The sequence below is a fragment of the Schistocerca piceifrons genome, chromosome X (genome assembly GCF_021461385.2).
Source record: "Schistocerca piceifrons isolate TAMUIC-IGC-003096 chromosome X, iqSchPice1.1, whole genome shotgun sequence".
Classification (NCBI taxonomy): domain Eukaryota; kingdom Metazoa; phylum Arthropoda; class Insecta; order Orthoptera; family Acrididae; genus Schistocerca; species Schistocerca piceifrons.
The window spans coordinates 705,713,100-705,732,555 of record NC_060149.1 but is presented as its reverse complement, the minus strand read 5'-3'; the positions used below and the strand labels follow the sequence as shown (position 1 = coordinate 705,732,555).

At 39.9% G+C, this 19,456-nt stretch overlaps 1 protein-coding gene across 1 annotated transcript in view; it reads left to right on the top strand.

Moving 5' to 3' along the window:
• LOC124722628 (KICSTOR complex protein SZT2-like) overlaps positions 1-19,456 on the top strand; it is a 727,281-nt gene that overhangs the window by 202,474 nt on the left and 505,351 nt on the right. Inside the window, exon 19 of the mRNA XM_047247762.1 lies at positions 3,515-3,686. Coding sequence (XP_047103718.1) covers positions 3,515-3,686 — 172 coding nt within the window. The remainder of the gene's footprint in view (positions 1-3,514; positions 3,687-19,456) is intronic.

Sequence of the window (19,456 nt, the reverse complement as noted above, 5' to 3'; positions counted from 1 at the left end):
CGTTCTTCTCCCAAAAGATAGTAGGAAGGAGGTTACCTTACGTAGCGTTCAGCAGACCTATGTAAACATTGCACGTTCTCTGTGAGGGCTATTTATTGTCAGGTTTACGCTCTGATTTCTGACTTCATCGTCTTTTGATTTCACGGTTACTGTCAATATGAGTGAATCAGAAGAAGAGCGACTGTTTAATTGTGACTCTTCAGAAAACTATGAGCCAGGAGAAGATGAGACACTTACTGATTCAGAAGAAGATTCCAGAAACAGACACGCAGTTGTTGAACTATTGGAGAGGAAAAAAGGATCGCACAAGGAACAATGGGAATCGAACATAAGAAAACAGCGGAAGGTTGATGGAAAGCAGTACAAGAGTAAGCGCGTGTGTGTGTGGGGGGGGGGAGGGGGGGGCGGGGGGGGGGGGGCGGAGAGCCCCACTGGCCCCACTGGACTACAGACAATGATTGCAGTTGCAAATACAAGTGTTTTACTGAATTCAACATTGAAGCAAGACATCATATTATTAATTCCTTTAATGGCCTAACTACTAAGCATACCTAAGATGTGTATTTGGCTGGTTGCATTAAAGGTTTACCTGTTAAAAGAAATAGGCCTAAAAGTGGAACAGGAAAGCCCAAGGCGTTTGCAAATGTTTACACTGTTCGAATCGATGAGAGTAATGCAAGAGTCTGTAAAAAAGCATTTGCGTCACTGCATGGTGTGTCCAGAAAGTGAGTGGAAAACATTGCAAAGCAACTTTCTTTTGATGGAGCTATCACACCAAAACCAGATGGTAGGGGACAGCAAGAAAATTTCAGATGAAACTGTGCAAAAGGTTCATTGTCACATTGACAGTTTTCCTAGGCGAGAATAACATTACATTTGACAAGACCTCATTGTCAAAGAAATGCATCATTTGTAAATGGAGAAGCACTCTGAATCTACAGTAGAATATGTTTTTTTACTTTCGATGCTTCAAGACACACAACAACATCAGATTCGGGCACCCAAGATTGGACGTGTGTCAAAAGTGTGACAACATACAAAAGGAACTCAGTGCCCCTTCTATCTCAGATGAGAGACATAAGGAGATCCAGGATGCCAAGCTGCTTCATCAGAGTCAGGCAAATTCATTTCATCAAGATGTTAAAGACAAGATGGCACTTGCACAACATAATAATGACACCGAGATGTTGTGCTTCGACTGCCAACAAAATATGCCTCTCCCCAAACTTCCTTCTGGGGACACATTTTATAAATGCCAGTTGTGGGTCTATAACTTGGCGATTTCGTCTGGTAAGACCTGAAAACATCATTTTTATCTCTATGATAAAACCATCAGAAAAGAGATGCCCAATGAGCCAATAAGTTTTATACATCACTACATCAACCACGTTCTAATAGATGATATCAAAATACTTTACCTATTTTCTGATAACTGTATCTCAAAAATAAAGATCATTCATTAATGCAGTACCTGTTTTACCTTGTGCAGAGTGGCTGCTTTACAAAGATTGTTCATCGATTCCCAGAACTGGGCCACAGCTTTATGCCTTACAACAGAGTGTTCGGTAATATAGAAAAGTTTTTGAGGAAGATGGAAAGAGTTTTTCTTCAAGAGGACTATGCTCACATTATCAGAAGACCCAGTCCCAAATTTCATGTTACTGAAGTGGACCAGGGATTTATTTTCAACTTTGTTGACAAGTTGAACTTTCTTTAAAGAACCCATATGGATCATTATCGAACAACAAAAGAAGAAAATATTTAATAACTAAGTACAAAATATTCCTCTATGAACAGCCATACACCAGTAAAGGGATTATTCAATGGATTGTGACTGTAGGGATGACTGTCTTCGATAATGTGCATATTTGCAACCAAAGATCTGCGAATCTCATAACAATGGACCACCTTCGTCAAGCTTATGATTGTCTCCTCCTGTTTAAAGACTGAAAGTTTAAAGATGTCAAAGAGTTGGCCAGAAAGTATGTTGGGCAAAACAAATTGTGATTTTATGACCAGTTAACATCAGATGCTTCAAGCGATCATTAGGAGACTGAGGGGGAGCTAGAAGACTGAAGAAGAACTGTACATATTGATGTATTATGCCAGTAATGTTGTACTGTCTTTATTAATAAATGTTCTTTAATCTGAAATATGGTTAATTACAGAGGAAATGGTCGTACAAAGAGTTTTTCATTGCCTTTGGAGCAAAACAGAGGCAGCTCCAAAATTCAAAACTCCATTGCATGTACCTGAGTGCATGCATTTTTGTGTATTCTGGTCAGTAGTATTAGATACCCCATAACCTAACAAAAAGCTGACTATTTTTTGGTTTCAGTGAAAACCAATTTTTTCTTTATTTATTTATTTTTTAAGTTGCCACAAACTGGAAAAAGTGGAGGTGCCTCCTTCTTGCACCAAATCTTCAATCGTGAAAAGTGTAGACTATGAAAATGTCTGTCATCTTAGCTCCCATGCCCAATTCCAATTTACGTTGATTTCATAATGCACGCGCATTATCCCCCCTCTTTCTCACACACTTACTGTGGGATTCTGCTTAAACTTGCTCCAGGAGTCGTAAGTGTTCAAACATGCTTGTCATCTTATGAACAACTGGCATTTTGCACAATCCAGGTAGCTGCTGCTGAATTATCACTAGTTATTTAATGATTTGCATTTGAATGGCCATATACTATATGAACTGGGCTGGTGATTAATCTAGGCTATGGCTGATTTCCTTCTTGATATATGTTCTATCGAATAAGTTGCCCTTCCACAAGGTAAAGCTGACCAGTGCCACAGTTCCATTTCATTCCCATACTGACTCTCGCTCGATCACCATCACCCTCCCTTCCCTTTATTGCTCCCTCCCCCTCCCTGTTCCTCTTTCTCTCTCCACCCGACACAACCCCTAAACCCTGTCAGACTCATGTGCTGGGACAGTGTAGCTATCTCTCTCTCTCTCTCTCTCTCTCTCTCTCTCTCTCTCTCTCTCTCTCTGTGTGTGTGTGTGTGTGTGTGTGTGTGTGTGTGTGTGTGTGGTGGGGGGGGGGGGGGGGAGGTGGTTGTTTTTTTAGTCTGTTAGCTAGTAGGAAGGACATTGTCAAAAAGTTTAGCAATGTTTTCAGTGTAGTTTATTTGCTTGTTGACTTCTCAAAGCCTCAGTTCTACAGTGAGCACTTATCTTTACTCCTTTCATTGTTTGTATTCTATCCAGGACTTTCCAATATTGTAGCCATGTTTTTTTGTGTCGAGATTTATACAAAGAAATGAATTGCTGTGGGGGTCAATCCTTCCCTTAGAAACCTGAACAGTGACTCATTTAGTCTCAGATACAAGATGCTTGTATTTTTAATACAGTAAAAGGCACATTAAAGCGTTATTGCTAACATTACACATCAAATACAAAAAAAAGTGTGGCATATCACTGAACACTGTGTATGACAAGTGCCAGTTTTAATTTTTTGTGTGTCACTAACAAAAATAAGCTATTGCATGGAATCTATGTTTCCAGTAATTCTGAAGAGGGCACAGAAGAAATTATAACAGATGCTGATGCTGATACAGAAGGAGAGCTGCAGATAATTGCAGAGTGCTGGATAGAGCCACAGCATGGCGTTGTTATTAACAGCCCACCAGAAAGGTCTTACATGAATAATCTCCCCTATCACAAATTGGCAGATGCGGTAAGTAAATGCCTCCATTTTACTAAGCAAATCATTAACTGCAATTTTTCCTTGTTTTCAGACCTTTATATTGTGATATCCTATATATTTCACTTTGTTTTGAAATTTGTCAACAGTTTCATATAATAAGTTATGAATAAGAAAGTAAAGTGCAGACATCTTCAATGATTTGTTAAAATACTTCTTACTGTACACAATGTATGTAAAAGTACTTAATTGCCATGTCAGTATTCACTCATCAGGTGCATCTACTACAGATAACATTGTCCTCTGTGTCAGATGCCGTGGATGAAGGGCCGTATGCCTGAATACTGATATGGCAATTAAATATTTTCACAAGCAGCTCCTAGTGTACAGTAAGACATCATTTCACAAGCTGTGAAACACCAAGCGTACAATTTTTTAACATCTTATTTAAGTTAGACTAGATGAATAGATGCTACATCTACGTGGTTACTCTGCTATTCACAACACAGTGCCTGACAGAGGGTTCAATGAAATTATCTAAACTGCAAAATACAATTAGGAAACTAGAAATCTTCAGACAGAACCACTGTACATTAAAGCATAGAATATAAATAACCCTCTACTGAGATTGAATTAAGAAAGAGAAATATATAGAAAATTCATCACTAGAAGAAGAGAATATTTGGAGTTTTAGGCAGGACATAAGTAATTGTTTTAAGACAGAACTGGAATGGCACAATGGAGGGTAGAATTAAAATCCCAAATGTATTTATGTGCTTAAAAGAGGAAAAGACATATGTTATGCAGCAATGATTACAGAGATTGCCCCAGAGCTGTATGTAAATAGTAATTTAGATGAGATGTTGATGAGAAATGTTTATGGTTCAAAGGCCTATGGACAAAAGAAGTAAAAATAAGAAGTATTTTAGGCACTAACAAACCATTAGGCAGCTTTACACTGATAGTTGTAGAATACAAATGTTAGAGGTAAATAAGAAATTCAAAAGTTATGGGTGCAAATGCAACAAATGTAGAAATGATTATATGGACAGCAGCCATGAGTGATCATACTAAATCTGAATAAAATCAGTGCTGTAGTTGCATACATGTGTTTTTCACCATGATCACTTTCAGCCATTTAGCCATTCTCAAATGTTATGCAAGTACTTTGCCTGAATTAAAAATAAATAAATAAATAAAAATTACAGAAAGTGTCTCAGAATAAACAACAGTACACTCTGGAAACTTACATATGGCTCAATGGCTGAAATTGGCCACAGACGGAAATATATTTATGCAGCTAGATTTGTGATTGATTCATAGGGTTGTTTTGTATTGTATGGAACTGGAGATCTAGAAACAACGGAGAGACTTTGTCCCTGCCATAGCCCTCAGTGGCTCACAACCCCACAACAGGCTACAGCAGTCCACTCACCCCACCGCCACCAGTCCACTCACCCCACCGCCACCCCACACCGAACCCAGGGTTATTGTGTGGTTTGGCCCTCAGTGGACCCGCCCCCCTCGGGAACTTCTCACACCAGACGAGTCTAACCCCATCGTTTGCATGGTAGAGTAATTATAGTGTATGCGTACGTGGAGAGAGTGTTTGCGCAGCAATTGCCGACATTGTGTAACTGAGGCGGAATAAGGGGAACCAGCCCGCATTTGCTAAGGCAGATGGAAAACCACCTTAATAACCATCCACAGATTGTCCGGCACACCAGACCTCGATGCTACTCTGCCGGGCCTTCTCATCCAGAAAGCAGTGCATTAGACCACACGGCTAACCAGCTGGGCTTCATAGTGTTACTAACAGCTGCAAATATCATGTGTGCAATATAAATAAAATAGTGGACAGAACAATTTTAAACTTTTTACATTGGGTCTTGCACAGTAAGTTAGATACATGGGTTAGACTGTTAATTAAGCGTAACAGATCCTAGAAATCTCTTAATCATTTAATGGGTTCCATATAGGCCATGTATTATGTAGCAATGTTTTCTAAGCATTAATTTTGGTTATGGAAATGATTTTTGGGTTTGATTTGCGTGAGATTTATTTAGGAGCCTAAATGAAGTATTCATTCTTTCTTCAACAAATAAGAGATCATATTTAAAAACATAACATTCTCTTGGTGTTTCCTCTTAAGTGAGAGTGGTAATACTTTTGAAATGATAAATTGGTTGATAGAAGCCTTCTCTGCAGATGTTATATCAGGCTACTCAGACTTGTTCTGAAACATAATGTTTGAGCGCAAATATCACACTGTGTACTTTTGTTACTTTCACCTCTTACAGAAAAATATCCCCACAAATAACTAGATATCTATCATTTTATTTGTGGCTGTTTATCACATACAAATGTAAACAATATACATTATTGTATGAAAAGTGCACACTGTTGTAATAAGGATCTCCTGAAGCTGCTTTTTTTATATTGATGGGTTGGCTGTGGGAAGCTACCTTGCAGAAACACTGAAAAACTACACTGCCTGACAAGAAAGTGAAGCCCATATAAGACATGGTCTGATGTCAATATAATTTTGTGCACATACACACCACTACCTGTTGTTTAAATGATTCTCTGATGAGTAGAAAGGCTACCAAAGTGGATTAGTGCTTGTTCATATTTAGTGTTGTTATCAGACCTGGTAGTGTATATGAGGGGCATGAACATCATCAGATATCAAGTGATCACTGTGGAGTACACAGATGTGCCACATACTCATGTGAGACAGTATTTTTATGGTGTGAGGAGCCATCAAGAACGACTTCAGCTCATGGCTGCTAGTGATTGAGGAAGCCCTCAAGGCACAATGGGTTGTCATGGACAACCTGCATCCTCATGTGTAGTCTCTCATGCTACAGTATTATGGTCCAATTTTTCAACAGACAATACTCATCCATACATTACACATGTATCTATGAACTGTCTGTGTGATGTTAAGGTACTCCAGTGGCCAGCAAGATCTCCAGATCTGTCCCTGATAAAACATGGGTGGGACCAGCAATTTTAACTATAAGAAAAATAAGAATTATAAAAAATGAGAAGATAAGAAAGTAGCATTATAAAAAAACTGAGTAGTTATCTCACGAGTATCCAGAAATGAAGTGAATGGCAAAAATTTACTTTCCCGTTAGGGAATTCTACCCTTTAAAAATTTTAGTGGGTTGCAGGATGTAAGATATTACTTGCTTAATAGGTATGACTCACTAACAGTATTATTTTCAAAGTCACATTAATATCACCAAAACTCTAGCTTTCTCACTCTCACTTCAGCCCATAATGTCTATTAAACATAATTAGCCCATGAATCTAACAGAAACAGTTGTTGGAAAAATATTCATCTGGACCACAATACATCAAAGTTCCATATAGGCAAGAGGTAGTGGAAGCCACACATCTGTGAGCCAGAGAAGTAAACACAGGGTAAGCAATCAGTGCAGCAAGGTCCACCTGTAGATACCAGCCAGATAACAACAACCACTATTGATTGGCCTTATATTTGGCTCGCCACAGAAGCTCATCTGACTAGCCTGTGATATTGGCCTTCTTTCCACCACAGGCACCCTACCAGATGTATGTCGTGTTGCAAATATCGATGAATTTTTATTACTCTTCTACACATCTGGGTGGTTTACTAAACCAATACCTCCTCGAACCACCACTTACAAGCGGGACCTGCCTGACTGGAGTGGGAGAGAACTTTGCAGCAGAAGTGGTCAATATCTGGACCATGTCACTGCTAAAGGTCCAGGGGAGATGTATGGGGGTTATGGTGATGACGGTGCTGGATCCAGAGCTTCTTGTGTAGACCGAGAGACTTCTGGGAGTGGAGGCATCTGTGTGGTACGTGGTGGGGTCAGTCGTTCAACCACCAGTGAAACTGGATCGACATTTGTGGGTGTGTACTGTGGCTCATAGGAAGGTAGGACTAGATGGCCACCCACTAAGACCCAGGAGTGGAGAGAGCTATAGTGTGGTTACAGTGGTGGAGACAGTGGACTCAGTGAGAAAGAAGGCCTCTGACGAGGGTGCACAACTTAGTTGATTGTCTTGTTGGCACAGCATCCCACATCATGCAGCCACTGTCATCATTTTCAGACCTACTTGTTCTGGCTCTTGGATCCACCCTGGACTCCATCCAAATGTGCATGTCCACATCAAAAACATGTTCTCAGAGAAGGGGGTGGAAGGGGGAGACACAGGAGATACAGAAGGGTCCTATGAGGGTACACATGAAAGAGCTGTGTAGGGCTTTCAACTTTTGACAGGTGTGGACTAGTTAGAAGTTAGAAAGATGCTAAGTGCTGAAGCCAGTTTATCAGATTCTAAAGATTTCAACATTTGTGCCTTAAAGGTGAAAACAAACCACTTGAGGCTGGATGTAAAGGTGGTGTTGTAAGACGTTTAATACACTACTGGCCATTAAAATTGTTACACCATGAACATGACATGCTACAGATGTGAAATTTAACTGACAGGAAGAAGATGCTGTGATATGCAAATGATTAGCTTTTCAGAGCATTCACACAAGGTTGGCGCCAGTGGTGACACCTACAGCGTGCTGACATGAGGAAAGTTTCCAACCGATTTCTCATACACAAACAGCAGTTGACCGGCATTGCCTGGTCAAACGTTGTTGTGATGCCTCGTGCAAGGAGGAGAAATGCGTACCATCATGCTTCCGACTTTGATAAAGGTCGGATTGTAGCCTATCACGATTGCGGTTATCGTATCACGACATGGCTGCTCGCGTTGGTTGAGATCCAATGACTTTTAGCAGAATATGGAATCGATGGGTTCAGGAGGGTAATACGGAATGCCGTGCTGGATCCCAACAGCCTCGTATCACTAGCAGTCGAAATGACAGGCATGTTATCCGCATGGCTGTAATGGATTGTGCAGCCACGTCTCGATCCCTGAGTCAACATATGGAGACGTTTGCAAGACAACAACCATCTGCATGTACAGTTCGATGATGTTTGCAGCAGCATGTACTATCAGCTCGGAGACCATGGTTGGGGTTACCCTTGATGCTGCATCACAGACAGGAGCACCTGCAATGGTGTACTCAATGATGAACCTGGGTGCACGAATGGCAAAATGTCAATTTTGGATGAATCAGGTTCTGTTTACAGCATCATGATGGTCGGATCCGTGTTTGGCGACATCGCTGTGAACGCACATTGGAAGCGTGTATTCGTCATCGCCATACTGGCCTATCACCCGGCATGATGGTATGGAGTGCCATTGGTTACACGTCTCTGTCACCTCTTGTTCGCATTGACAGCACTTGGAACAGTAGAAGTTACATTTCAGATGTGTTACGATCCGTGGCTCTACCCTTCATTTGATCCCTGCGAAACCCTACATATGGGCAGGATAATGCACGACTGCATGTTGCAGGTCCTGTACAGGCCTTTCTGGATACAGAAAATGTTCGACTCCTGCCCTGGCTGGCACATTCCCCAGATCTCCCACCAATTGAAAATGTCTGGTTAATGGTGGCCGAGCAACTGGCTCATCACAATACGTCAGTCATTACTCTTGATAAACTGTGGTATTGTGTTGAAGCTGTATGGGCAGCTTTACCTGTACACGCCATCCTAGCTCTGTTTGACTCAATGCCCAGGCTTATCAAGGCCGTTATTACGGCCAGAGGTGGTTGTTCAGGGTACTGATTTCCCAGGCTCTATGCACCAAAATTGAGTGAAAATGTAATCACGTGTCACTTCTAGTATAGTATATTTGTCTAATGAATACCCATTTATCATCTGCATTTCTTCTTGGTGTAGCAATTTTAATGGCCAGTAGTGTACTATTATGAGTGTAACAGCTTTTAAAATTGGTCACTGTGAATTAGGGACACTGCCTGTCACCAGTGTGCACGGTATACCCTCTCTTGCAAAGAGCTACTCCAAGGCTCCCACCATGGCTGCTGCTGCTAATAGCTGGAGGCAGACATTGTATGGGAAATTGGAGGATATGTTGACAGTAGATAAGCACATGGACTCCAGGAAAGGGCCTGTGAATTTGGTAAGAACTTGGTGCAGTGGTTACATCAGTGGTGGCCACTGTGAGAATGAGAGGAGGTATGGGGGTTGGTTGGTGTGCCTGGCAAATGATACACTGTTGAATCACCTGTGCAGCTTTGTCACCCATACAAGACCAATAGATTTAACGTGTGACAGTTGCTTCATCCAAGAAATGTCCCAGTGAGACTGATAAATATCCTGAAGCACATGATGCTTTAGAGGAGATGGTGTCACCATATGGTACCATTAGTCATCTTCTGTAAGGAATACCACACTTTGCTATACATGAAGTTGGCGGCATAAGGAACTCATTGAGCAGTTGCTCCTTTTGGGTGTCCTGACTCTAAACAAACTGTTTCCTGATGGACAAATTCAGCATCCAGACCTACCAGAAGGCAAGAGAGCACAACTGCATTATACTGCCGAGTAGAAGTGTAATAACTAATGGAATATTGAAAAGTCACCAAATAGAGAGCCCGTCGATGGAAGTGGTTGTGCTATATGCTGTGTTAGTTTTAAGTGACTCAAAAAGTTTATGGTCAATGATCACATGAAGTATACAACTATACAAAAAATGCTAAATCAAGTGAGGTGGTGCGATGGTTAGCACACTGGACTCACATTCAATAGGGCGACAGTTGAAATCCCTTTCCAGCCATCCAAATTTAAGATTTTCATAATTACCCTAAATCACTCCAGGCAAATGCCAGGAAAGTTCCTTTGAAAGGGGAATGGCTGATTTCCTTTCCCATTCTTTCGTAATCCGATCTTCCAATGACCTCATTGTTGATGGTAGGTTAAACTCCAGTTTTCCTTCTTCCTTTAAGAAATACAAAATATATGGGCATCAAAACTCTACATACACATCTGCATCTACATCGACATGGCTATTTTGCAGATCACATTTAATAAGTGTGTGGCAGAGGGTTCATTTAACCACCTTCACAGTAATACTCTATTATTCCACTTTCGAACAGTGCACATAAAAAACAAACACCTATGTAGGTCGGCGTCTACAAAATATTCTCACATTCAAAGGAGAAATTTGGTGATTGAAATTTTGTGAGAAGATTCCACTGCAATGAGCCTTTATTTTAATGATATCCATCCCAAATCTTGTTTCATGGCCATAACACTCTCTCCCCTACATCATCTGCAAACATCCTAAGACACCTGCTCAGATTGTCTCCTAAATCATATATACAGATAAGGAACAGCAGAAAGACTATGAGACTATCTTGGGGAATACCAGAAACCACTTCTGTTTCCATTGATGACTTTATGTCAGCTACTATGAACTGTGACCCCTACGACAGGAAATCACGAGTCCAGTCGCTTAACTGAGACACAACCGAAGTTACACAATTTGATTACAAACTGCTTGTGAGGTATGGTATTGAAAGCCTTCTGAAAATCTTGAAATACAGAATCAGTTTGAAATTCCTTGTCGATAGTACTCAACATTTCATGTGAGTAAAGAGCTAGTTCTGTTTCACAAGAATTATGTTTTCTAAATCCGTGTTGACAGTGTGTCAATAGACTGTTCTCTTTGAGGTAATTCATAATGTTTGAGCACAATATAAATTCCAAAATCCTACTGCCTATCGATGTTAATGACATGGTCCTGTGATTTGGTGAATTACTCCTATTGCCTTTCTTGGATATTGGTGTGATCTGTGCAACTTTCTGGTTTTTGGGTACAGATCTTTTGTTGAGGGAGCAGTTTTATATGATTATTAAGGAACCTAATTGGGACTGGACCAGAAGACTTCCTTTATTAATGAATTAAGTTGCTTCACGACTCCGAGGGTATCGACTTCTAAGTTGCCAATGTTGGCAGCTGTTCTTGATTCGCATTCTGGAATACTTACTTTGTCTTCTTTGGTGAAGGAATTTCGGAAAATTGTGTTAAGTAACTCTGCTTTAGCAGCACTGTCATCGATAACATTTCCATTGCTGTTGCACAGGGAAGGCATTGATTATGTCTTGCCACTTGTTAATTTATTTGGTATAAATCTCTCAATCACTGTCAATACTATTTCTTTGAATTCATACCACATCTGGTCTCCACTTACATTGTTAATTTGGAAGGAGTGGAGGTTGTCTCTCAGGATTGCGTCAAGCAAATTTTTATCTGCTTTTTTGAATATATATATTTTTCATTTATTTTTGGTGAATTTGGGAGTTGCGGTATTCAGTCTTGCTACGTCAGCCCTGTGTTCAGTAATCCCAGTATGCATTTTGATGCTCATTATTAGCTCAGGATTATTTGTTGCTAACAGATCAAGCGTGTTTTCACAACCGTTTATTGCTGATGATTGCGCAGTTGAGCACCCTACAGACTAACCAACAACCATTTACTATTCAAGTGTGCTCATGAACTAATTGCTGTAGATAATTTTCAGAGAATTCATTCAGCACAATTTTGGATGATGTCTTATGTGTACCTCTGGATTTAAACAAAATGATGGTCAGTGATGGAGTAATTGACTGTAATATAAATGTGACTGGGATTTCCATTCCGCCCTCTTAACTTTAGAGAGAACCACTCTGATGCCATTTGGGGATGTGTGTGTCTGTGACCACCTCTAATGGCAAGTGGAGCTGCTAAGTTACAAGGCAGGGAACTGCTTGGAAGGCCAATTGTAACTTCAGAAAAGACTGATTGCATTTTTCAGGCCATTGGAAAGGTATTCATTTTTTACAGAGACAGTTTCTAGAAATACTTGAAGACAAAGGCACAAGCACGTTCTGAATAGTCTCTACATATTCTGTGGTGGAGCAAAGGCCCTCATCATTGAGGATATGACCTAAATAAGTAACCAAAGGTTGGAAGAAGGCACGTTTAGAAAAGTCCTTTCTGTACAGGATTGCAAAAACTGGACAGAGATTGCGCAAATGTTTATCTGTTACATGACCAGTGACCAGAATATCAGCAAGGTGATTTATACAGTGTAGAATGCCAGCAGTAGTCTGTTCAAGAAACTTTTGTAAGATGGCAATGGTGCTAGCCACTTCAAAACACAGCCTGCTACTTTGACACAGTCTGAATGGTATGTTTAAGACTAGTATCTTGTGTGAGTCTTCTTCCAGTGGCAACTGAAAATTGCACTCTGTGATAATAATTGACCTCCTGAAAGTTTAGAAAAGAGTTGGTCTGAATGAGACAAAGGATAAGAATCAATGTCCACCTGATCAATAATGGTTATCTTAAAGCTTCCTCACAATCGAAGAGACCTCACTGCCAGTTTCCTGATCACCACTAATGGTGAAGCTGCTGGCTGTAGGAAACAACGGACGCAACTTGTTATTATAGTCTGTCAAGTTCAGTCTTAACCTTGCCCTTAACGACCATTGGAATTGGGCAGGGTTTGCAAAATCTTGATCTTACTATTGACTTCAATAATATGGGACTGAAAGTCCACAGTTTTCCCCAAAACAGGTTCAAATAGTGGTGCAAATTGTGTATGTAGCATGTCAATGGTAGCATAGTTTAGTGACAAGCTGTGGAAGCTTACTGTGTGATATAATGAAAATCCATAAATACAAGATGCACGAAGGCCAAATCTATTCTAGACTGATCGATCTGCGACAAAGAAAAATGACAATGTCAAAGACACCTTATAAGTGACCACCAGTTGCACACAACATAGAAGCGTAGCCCCACGGCAGGCGTAAGACCATTTCTTTGATTGTCAATATAAATATGCTGATAGGCTGCTGAAATGAAGGAGATCCAGATGGTAGTAAATTCTTTATTGTGCTGACGCATTTGGAGCAGAGCCCATCATCAGAGAACCTAGTAAAAAAGACAAAAGACAATACACATAATAGTACCTTCAGTGACATAGCATTTCAACGTATTGAAAACGAGTAGAACAACTAAACAAAAGGAAATACATGCCACTTCTTAAAAAAGAAGTTAAAGTGGGTGCATAATGATGTTCATACAAAAATGATAAACAGCATTTGTTGTAGAATGCAGTAAGTGATGTAGACCAGTCAAAACCAATACATGAAGTGAGACTGGTTCATTATGGAGCCATAACGAAAGCACAGAGTACATAAGCTGAGTGTCCTCTACACCATGTGATGTGTCATTAGTTTAAGAAATAAAATCAATGAAAACAATTTTTATGTTTTGTCATTTTTCATAAAAATTATGCAAATGTCAACTTGTAATTAGAGCCACCAGAAACTTTGCAGTTTCTCTTGAAACAAATATGCCAAAGCTGTGCGAAACAGATTACACTGAACAGACTGGGAGGTATTTTCAAGTCAGGTATCATGAGCATAGATATGCTAGTAATGATAGTAGATTAGGGGACCATCTAAGAGAATGCAAACATTGCTTAAGAAGCATTAACAATGACTAGTCTATCCTGCACTATGGTAGTAAAGGCAGGATCCTAGATATTTTGGAAGAGATTGAAATTTACGTCGGGTATCAGGAGGATACGAATCTTTTGACAAATGTGCAGGTAGCGAGCTGTCATAAATGGTTTTTTGGTTTCTTCCATAACGTAATAGTGGACAAAAAATAAAAAAAGGATTTTGTAAACTTTATGTTAACCTTCATTTTTTTTATTAAGGACTGCTTTGTATTAAGGCTGCAATCTAAATTTTGTAAAATTCCTTATAAGTTAGCTTTAGATTTTGTGCATTCAAAGCTTTAGTCAGTTGTGAGATCTTCTAGTAGGAGTATCATAAGTTTTCCTCTTTCAACTTTCAAGAGAAACTAGAAAGTTTCAGTTGGCTCTTGTTACTTGTTGACATTTTCGTACCTTCCCGCCAGAGGTTCAGGTCCTCATCCGGGCATGGGTGTGTGTGGTGTTCTTAGCACAAGTTAGTTTAAGTAGTGTGTAAGTCTAGGGACCGATGACCTCAGCAGTTTGGTCCCTTAGGAATTCAAACACATTTGAACATTTTCAAAATTTTAATGAACAATGATAAAATGTAAAAATTGTTTTCATTGATTTTATTTCTTAAACTTATGACACATCATACAGTGTAGAGGATGCTCAGTTTATGTACTCTATGCTTTCATTATGGCTCCATAATGAGCCAGTCTCACTTCATGTTTTGGTTTCGAGTGATCTGTGTCACTTAATTGTATTCGACAAGCAATGTTGTTTGTCAGTTTTGTATGGACGTCATTATGCATGCACTTTAAATTCTTTTGTAAGAAGTTGTATGTATTTCCTTTTTTTTTAGTTGCTCTACTCGTTTTCAGCAAGTTGAAATGCTGTGTCACCATATGTACTATTATTTGTATTGTCTTTTGTGTTTTTTACTAGGCACTCTGACGATGGGCCTCACCTGAAATGTGCCAGCACTATTAAGGATTTACTAATATTTGGATTGCCTTCATTTCAGCAGCCTATCAACATTTTTAGTGTCATATTTATATTGATTGCAATTATGGCTGCATACCTCCATCAAGACTTTGTCTGATCTATGAACTTTGATTGTACTACACCGAGAGAGGGAGGTGTTCACAATGACAAAGTCCATGAAAGCTGTATTGGAAAATGAGCAGGAGAGTGCCAAGAGTGATTAGCGTTAGGGTCTCACAAGGCTGTGGGCTTGTGGATGGTTGTGACACAGATCCAGCAAGCGTCAAATGTCCAGAGCTCGTGGCGAGGGCAAGATGACACCATCTGATGGGTAACAGAAGCGGCCAGCATTGAGCTTGGAGCATGCACAGTCTGCAGAGTGGTTGAGCAGTGACCTAAATACTCATCAGAGGCTGAATACTGATACAGTGTTGCAGAGGCACAAGATTGTATGAAAGTGGAATTGTGCTTGTCGCTAACGAGCGAGGTGGCGCAGTGGTTAGCATACTGGACTCGCATGCGGGAGGACAACAGTTCAATCCCGCGTTTGGCCATCCTGATTTAGGTTTTCCGTGATTTCCCTAAATCACTCCAGGCAAATGCTGGGATGGTTCCTTTGAAAGGGCACAGCCGACTTCCTTTCTCGTCCTTCCCTAATTCGTTGAGACCGATGACCTCACTGTTTGGTCTCTTCCCCCAAACAATCCAATCCAATGTGCTTGTGACTGAAGTGCTTTTTACTATTATATGTGTACCACATATCGGCGTGGCTGTCACCCTTCCAGTGCTATAGTGGCATCGTGATGTTTGGAGGAAAACAATCCGGCGAATTGTGTTGATGTCTGCTGTTTCCATATGATTTCCCAGAGTGGAGCTACTAGCAGCAGGGGCCATGTTATACTCATGGTACACATCTTTAAGTATGGTGACTGTGTCTCAAGGGAGCAGCTCGCCATATACAGTAGACCTAGTGAAGGTTATTTAGTTTTGCATTTCATTAACCTGTAGATGATGTATTGGTTGTGTAGCTGCTTCGTATGGATGGCTGTAAGGAATGAAAAGCTCTGAATTTTGTGCCATTACATAGTGAAGTTGCAAAAGGCAATGATGTTCGTGGTATTCGATGCCCCACATATTATCTACCATGCAACCACAATATTGGCTACTAATGGCAACAGGGGGTGGGACTTGGAGGTATTCAATGATGAGCCCAGCATAAGGCTACAGAGCATAGTTGAACAAAAAAGTTGATGAGTAACTCACAACAATGCTACAGTATTAGTGGTGTAAAAGAACAGTGATAAAGATAAACAAAGCAAACATTGTATTATGTCTACAACAAAGTTGCTGAAGTTGACATTTCGTCAGAAAGAAGCCAAAAAATTTCTCAGAGTGAGAAAGCAGTAGCAGGTGAAATATTAGCATTTCTACAGGATGAGCCAGTGGCATGTTGGGTGTCGTATACGCTCAACTGTGAGGACAATGTATATGAGGAGTACAATGATGACAATATGTGCTTAATGAGTGAAAGTTATATCGAAAAAGGTATTGAGCCAGGTAGTTCATCATACTTGTTGGACAGGGAGCCACGAATCCCATCTCCAATGAAACATAGTTAAGGACAATCGTTGTCCAAGGGGCGGGTACTAAACATAATTGTGTACATGGAAGAGCATCTGCAGCTTACTAAAAAAACAGATTTCGAATAATTCTGTGGCAGAATAACCGTGTAGTTCATAAGAAAAAATATGGACAGTCAAGTGAGGACAATGCGCATTTTTTTACAAAAACTGGTGTTTGCATATTTATAAGGTGCTCGATACAGTTTACAGGAGGAGTGTGATAGTGACCTACTACGTTATGCACATCAAATAGTGTGTGACATAGGTTACAGTGATTTCAAGGGAAGTAGCAGATGGTTGCATAACTTCAAACAGTGCTACAGAATTGGAAGTTGTAAGATAACAAAATTTCGAACAAAGCATCAACTTGATGATGCACAGCAAACTGCAGAATCGGCCTGAAGAATTGTAGATTAGATGAACAAACTTATACCATTGTTCCATAAGGAATTTGTTTTCATCCCTGACCAATCGATATTTGAAGAGGAAATGCATATGAAAGGAACCCTGGACGTTAGAGGTACCAAGAGAGTTGATAAAGATCAACTAATGTCAGTACTGTAACACACTCATATATAATTATGCTGACTGTTAATCTTTTTGGTAAATTGGCTGGAAAGTTATTTATTATGCTGCAATAAGTTGGAGGTTCTCTGCCCTCTACGATTCTTGTTTGTGTGAAGTCTTGCAAGGACATTTGGGAACATTTATGTCACAGCAAACAAGAGTGGGAAGAAGGTGTAAGAGAACTACAACTATGGTATGAGCAATGCTTTTGTCCAATAACTGGTCAAAATAACTTGTATTTGCTTCATTCCTGGTCTGCATACAAAAATCAGAATCCTTTAGAGCAAACTATTCCTCCTGAAAAGCATGTGACGTTGCAGTTCATTCCATCTGCAACGGCTGGACAAATTCATCCTCTGCATGTTTGTTTTTTCTGTGCCTATAAAATGTATTATTGCACTATCTGCAGCCAAGCCTTAAAGGATAGCCAGTTTTATGATATGCTCTGTGACAGACTTTTTCCCATTCCGTTGCATGCCGTCACATTCCATCAGTTCTCATCACCCTGTTACACCAATGTGGTTCTATATGCATGTCTTAAGAGTGGATACCTAGCTGAATGTCCTTCACTGGTCGTAACTTCCAAGCAGATTGTCTCCGAGCTTGAAGGTACGAACCTTTGTGATCACTGTGATGCACCATTTTTCATTTGGTGTTCATGGTGCAAGTTAATGGTTCATTTTGAACGTTTCTTGAATGTTGAGGATGTCCATTTTGTGAAGTGTAATACATACATCCGATAGAAGATTTATCTCTGCACCTCCCGAACACTTGTTTTCTGTCACACTCCTGATGCGCATGGTGAGTCTTTAGCAGCTAATATATATCCTGTCGTAATTGTTAACCAAACACTTTCAGATGAGTCATACTAAAGATTGAACTTGCTACATCACACTCACTGGATTCCTTGTGAGACTGAATTTACCATGCTTAACAAGCTTTAAATATCTCACTGGGTAGGACACTTTTGTTACATCATTGTCAGTTTAAGACATTGAGGTACAGTATTGGGAATAGTACCCACAAACTATATGGTGCTTCTTATCTTACTAAAAGTTGGAGAGACGATCAAAACGTCTAGCTTGTCTTGCAGTGCCCTGGCTGCAGTGAAGTACACAGTAGTGTGTGGTATAGGACATAAGCATTTGACAAAGTAGTCTGTACATTGTGGTTTTAACCTTGACTTGACAGTGCATTGTTCATCTCGCCACTCGCATACCTGGCAATGTTTTAAAAAGAGTACTTGTACAGCTGGTATAAGAGACATGTAATAACCTTTCATTAAGATCTAAAGATGGTAAGTATGCTAACCGAAACCGGTATTCGACAATGAAGGTTGTTTGTGAGTGATCTTGGCTAAGAAGTTCACCTTCTCTCAAGTAATGTATTATCTATTTATTTTTTTATATCTACTCATAGTTGTAAGCAGACAATACATTAAGATGGTCCATTGTTGGTGCTAACAGTTTTAGGGTCACTCTCTTGATACTTTATCTGTGTGTAAATTAGCATTGTACATAATTCTGTGGAAACTAGAGTGGATGAGGAGGAAACATGCAATAGAACTATTAGATTAGATTCAGTATTCATCATTCCTTCCATAGACCCAAAATGAGATGATTCTTGCGGGTGTGGAATTTGTCAGAAAGCATAACATAAGAAACATAGGACCTATGGATATAATTCTCACTTCCATGATCATTTGTCAGGAGAGTGTCAAGATATGTGAGTGCATTACAGTAAACTGGCACTGCTAATATTTAAAGACTTAATACACTGTCAGAATGAAACATAGTTATGCACTTTTAATAAAGTAATTGTACCTAAGTACCTAATCTTGGGTGTTGTGATCAAGTGCTGTCATAACTGAAATCTAACAGACATTTATACTTAAGCAGGTATAGCAGTCTCTGTTAAGACGGTGACTCCCGTCATGTCCTGCAATCAGTATCAAAAATATAATCAGTGGAGAGAATGACTTGAATGTAATAAAAATAAACCACTCAGTGCAAACTCAAGCGATGAGATGCCACACTGCTGAGTACAAGGATGTGTGGGTGTACAAGGAACTGATTTACATGTGAGAGATTCATGTAGAGGAAGATCTGTGCCAATCAAGTCATCAGCTTGTTAGCTATTACATCACTTTCAATCACATTTCATTTGCGAAATGTGTGGCTGAAAGTGGTGATCAAAAAAGTGGTTAGTGAAGTCAACTGTCTGGCTGTCTTTGACCT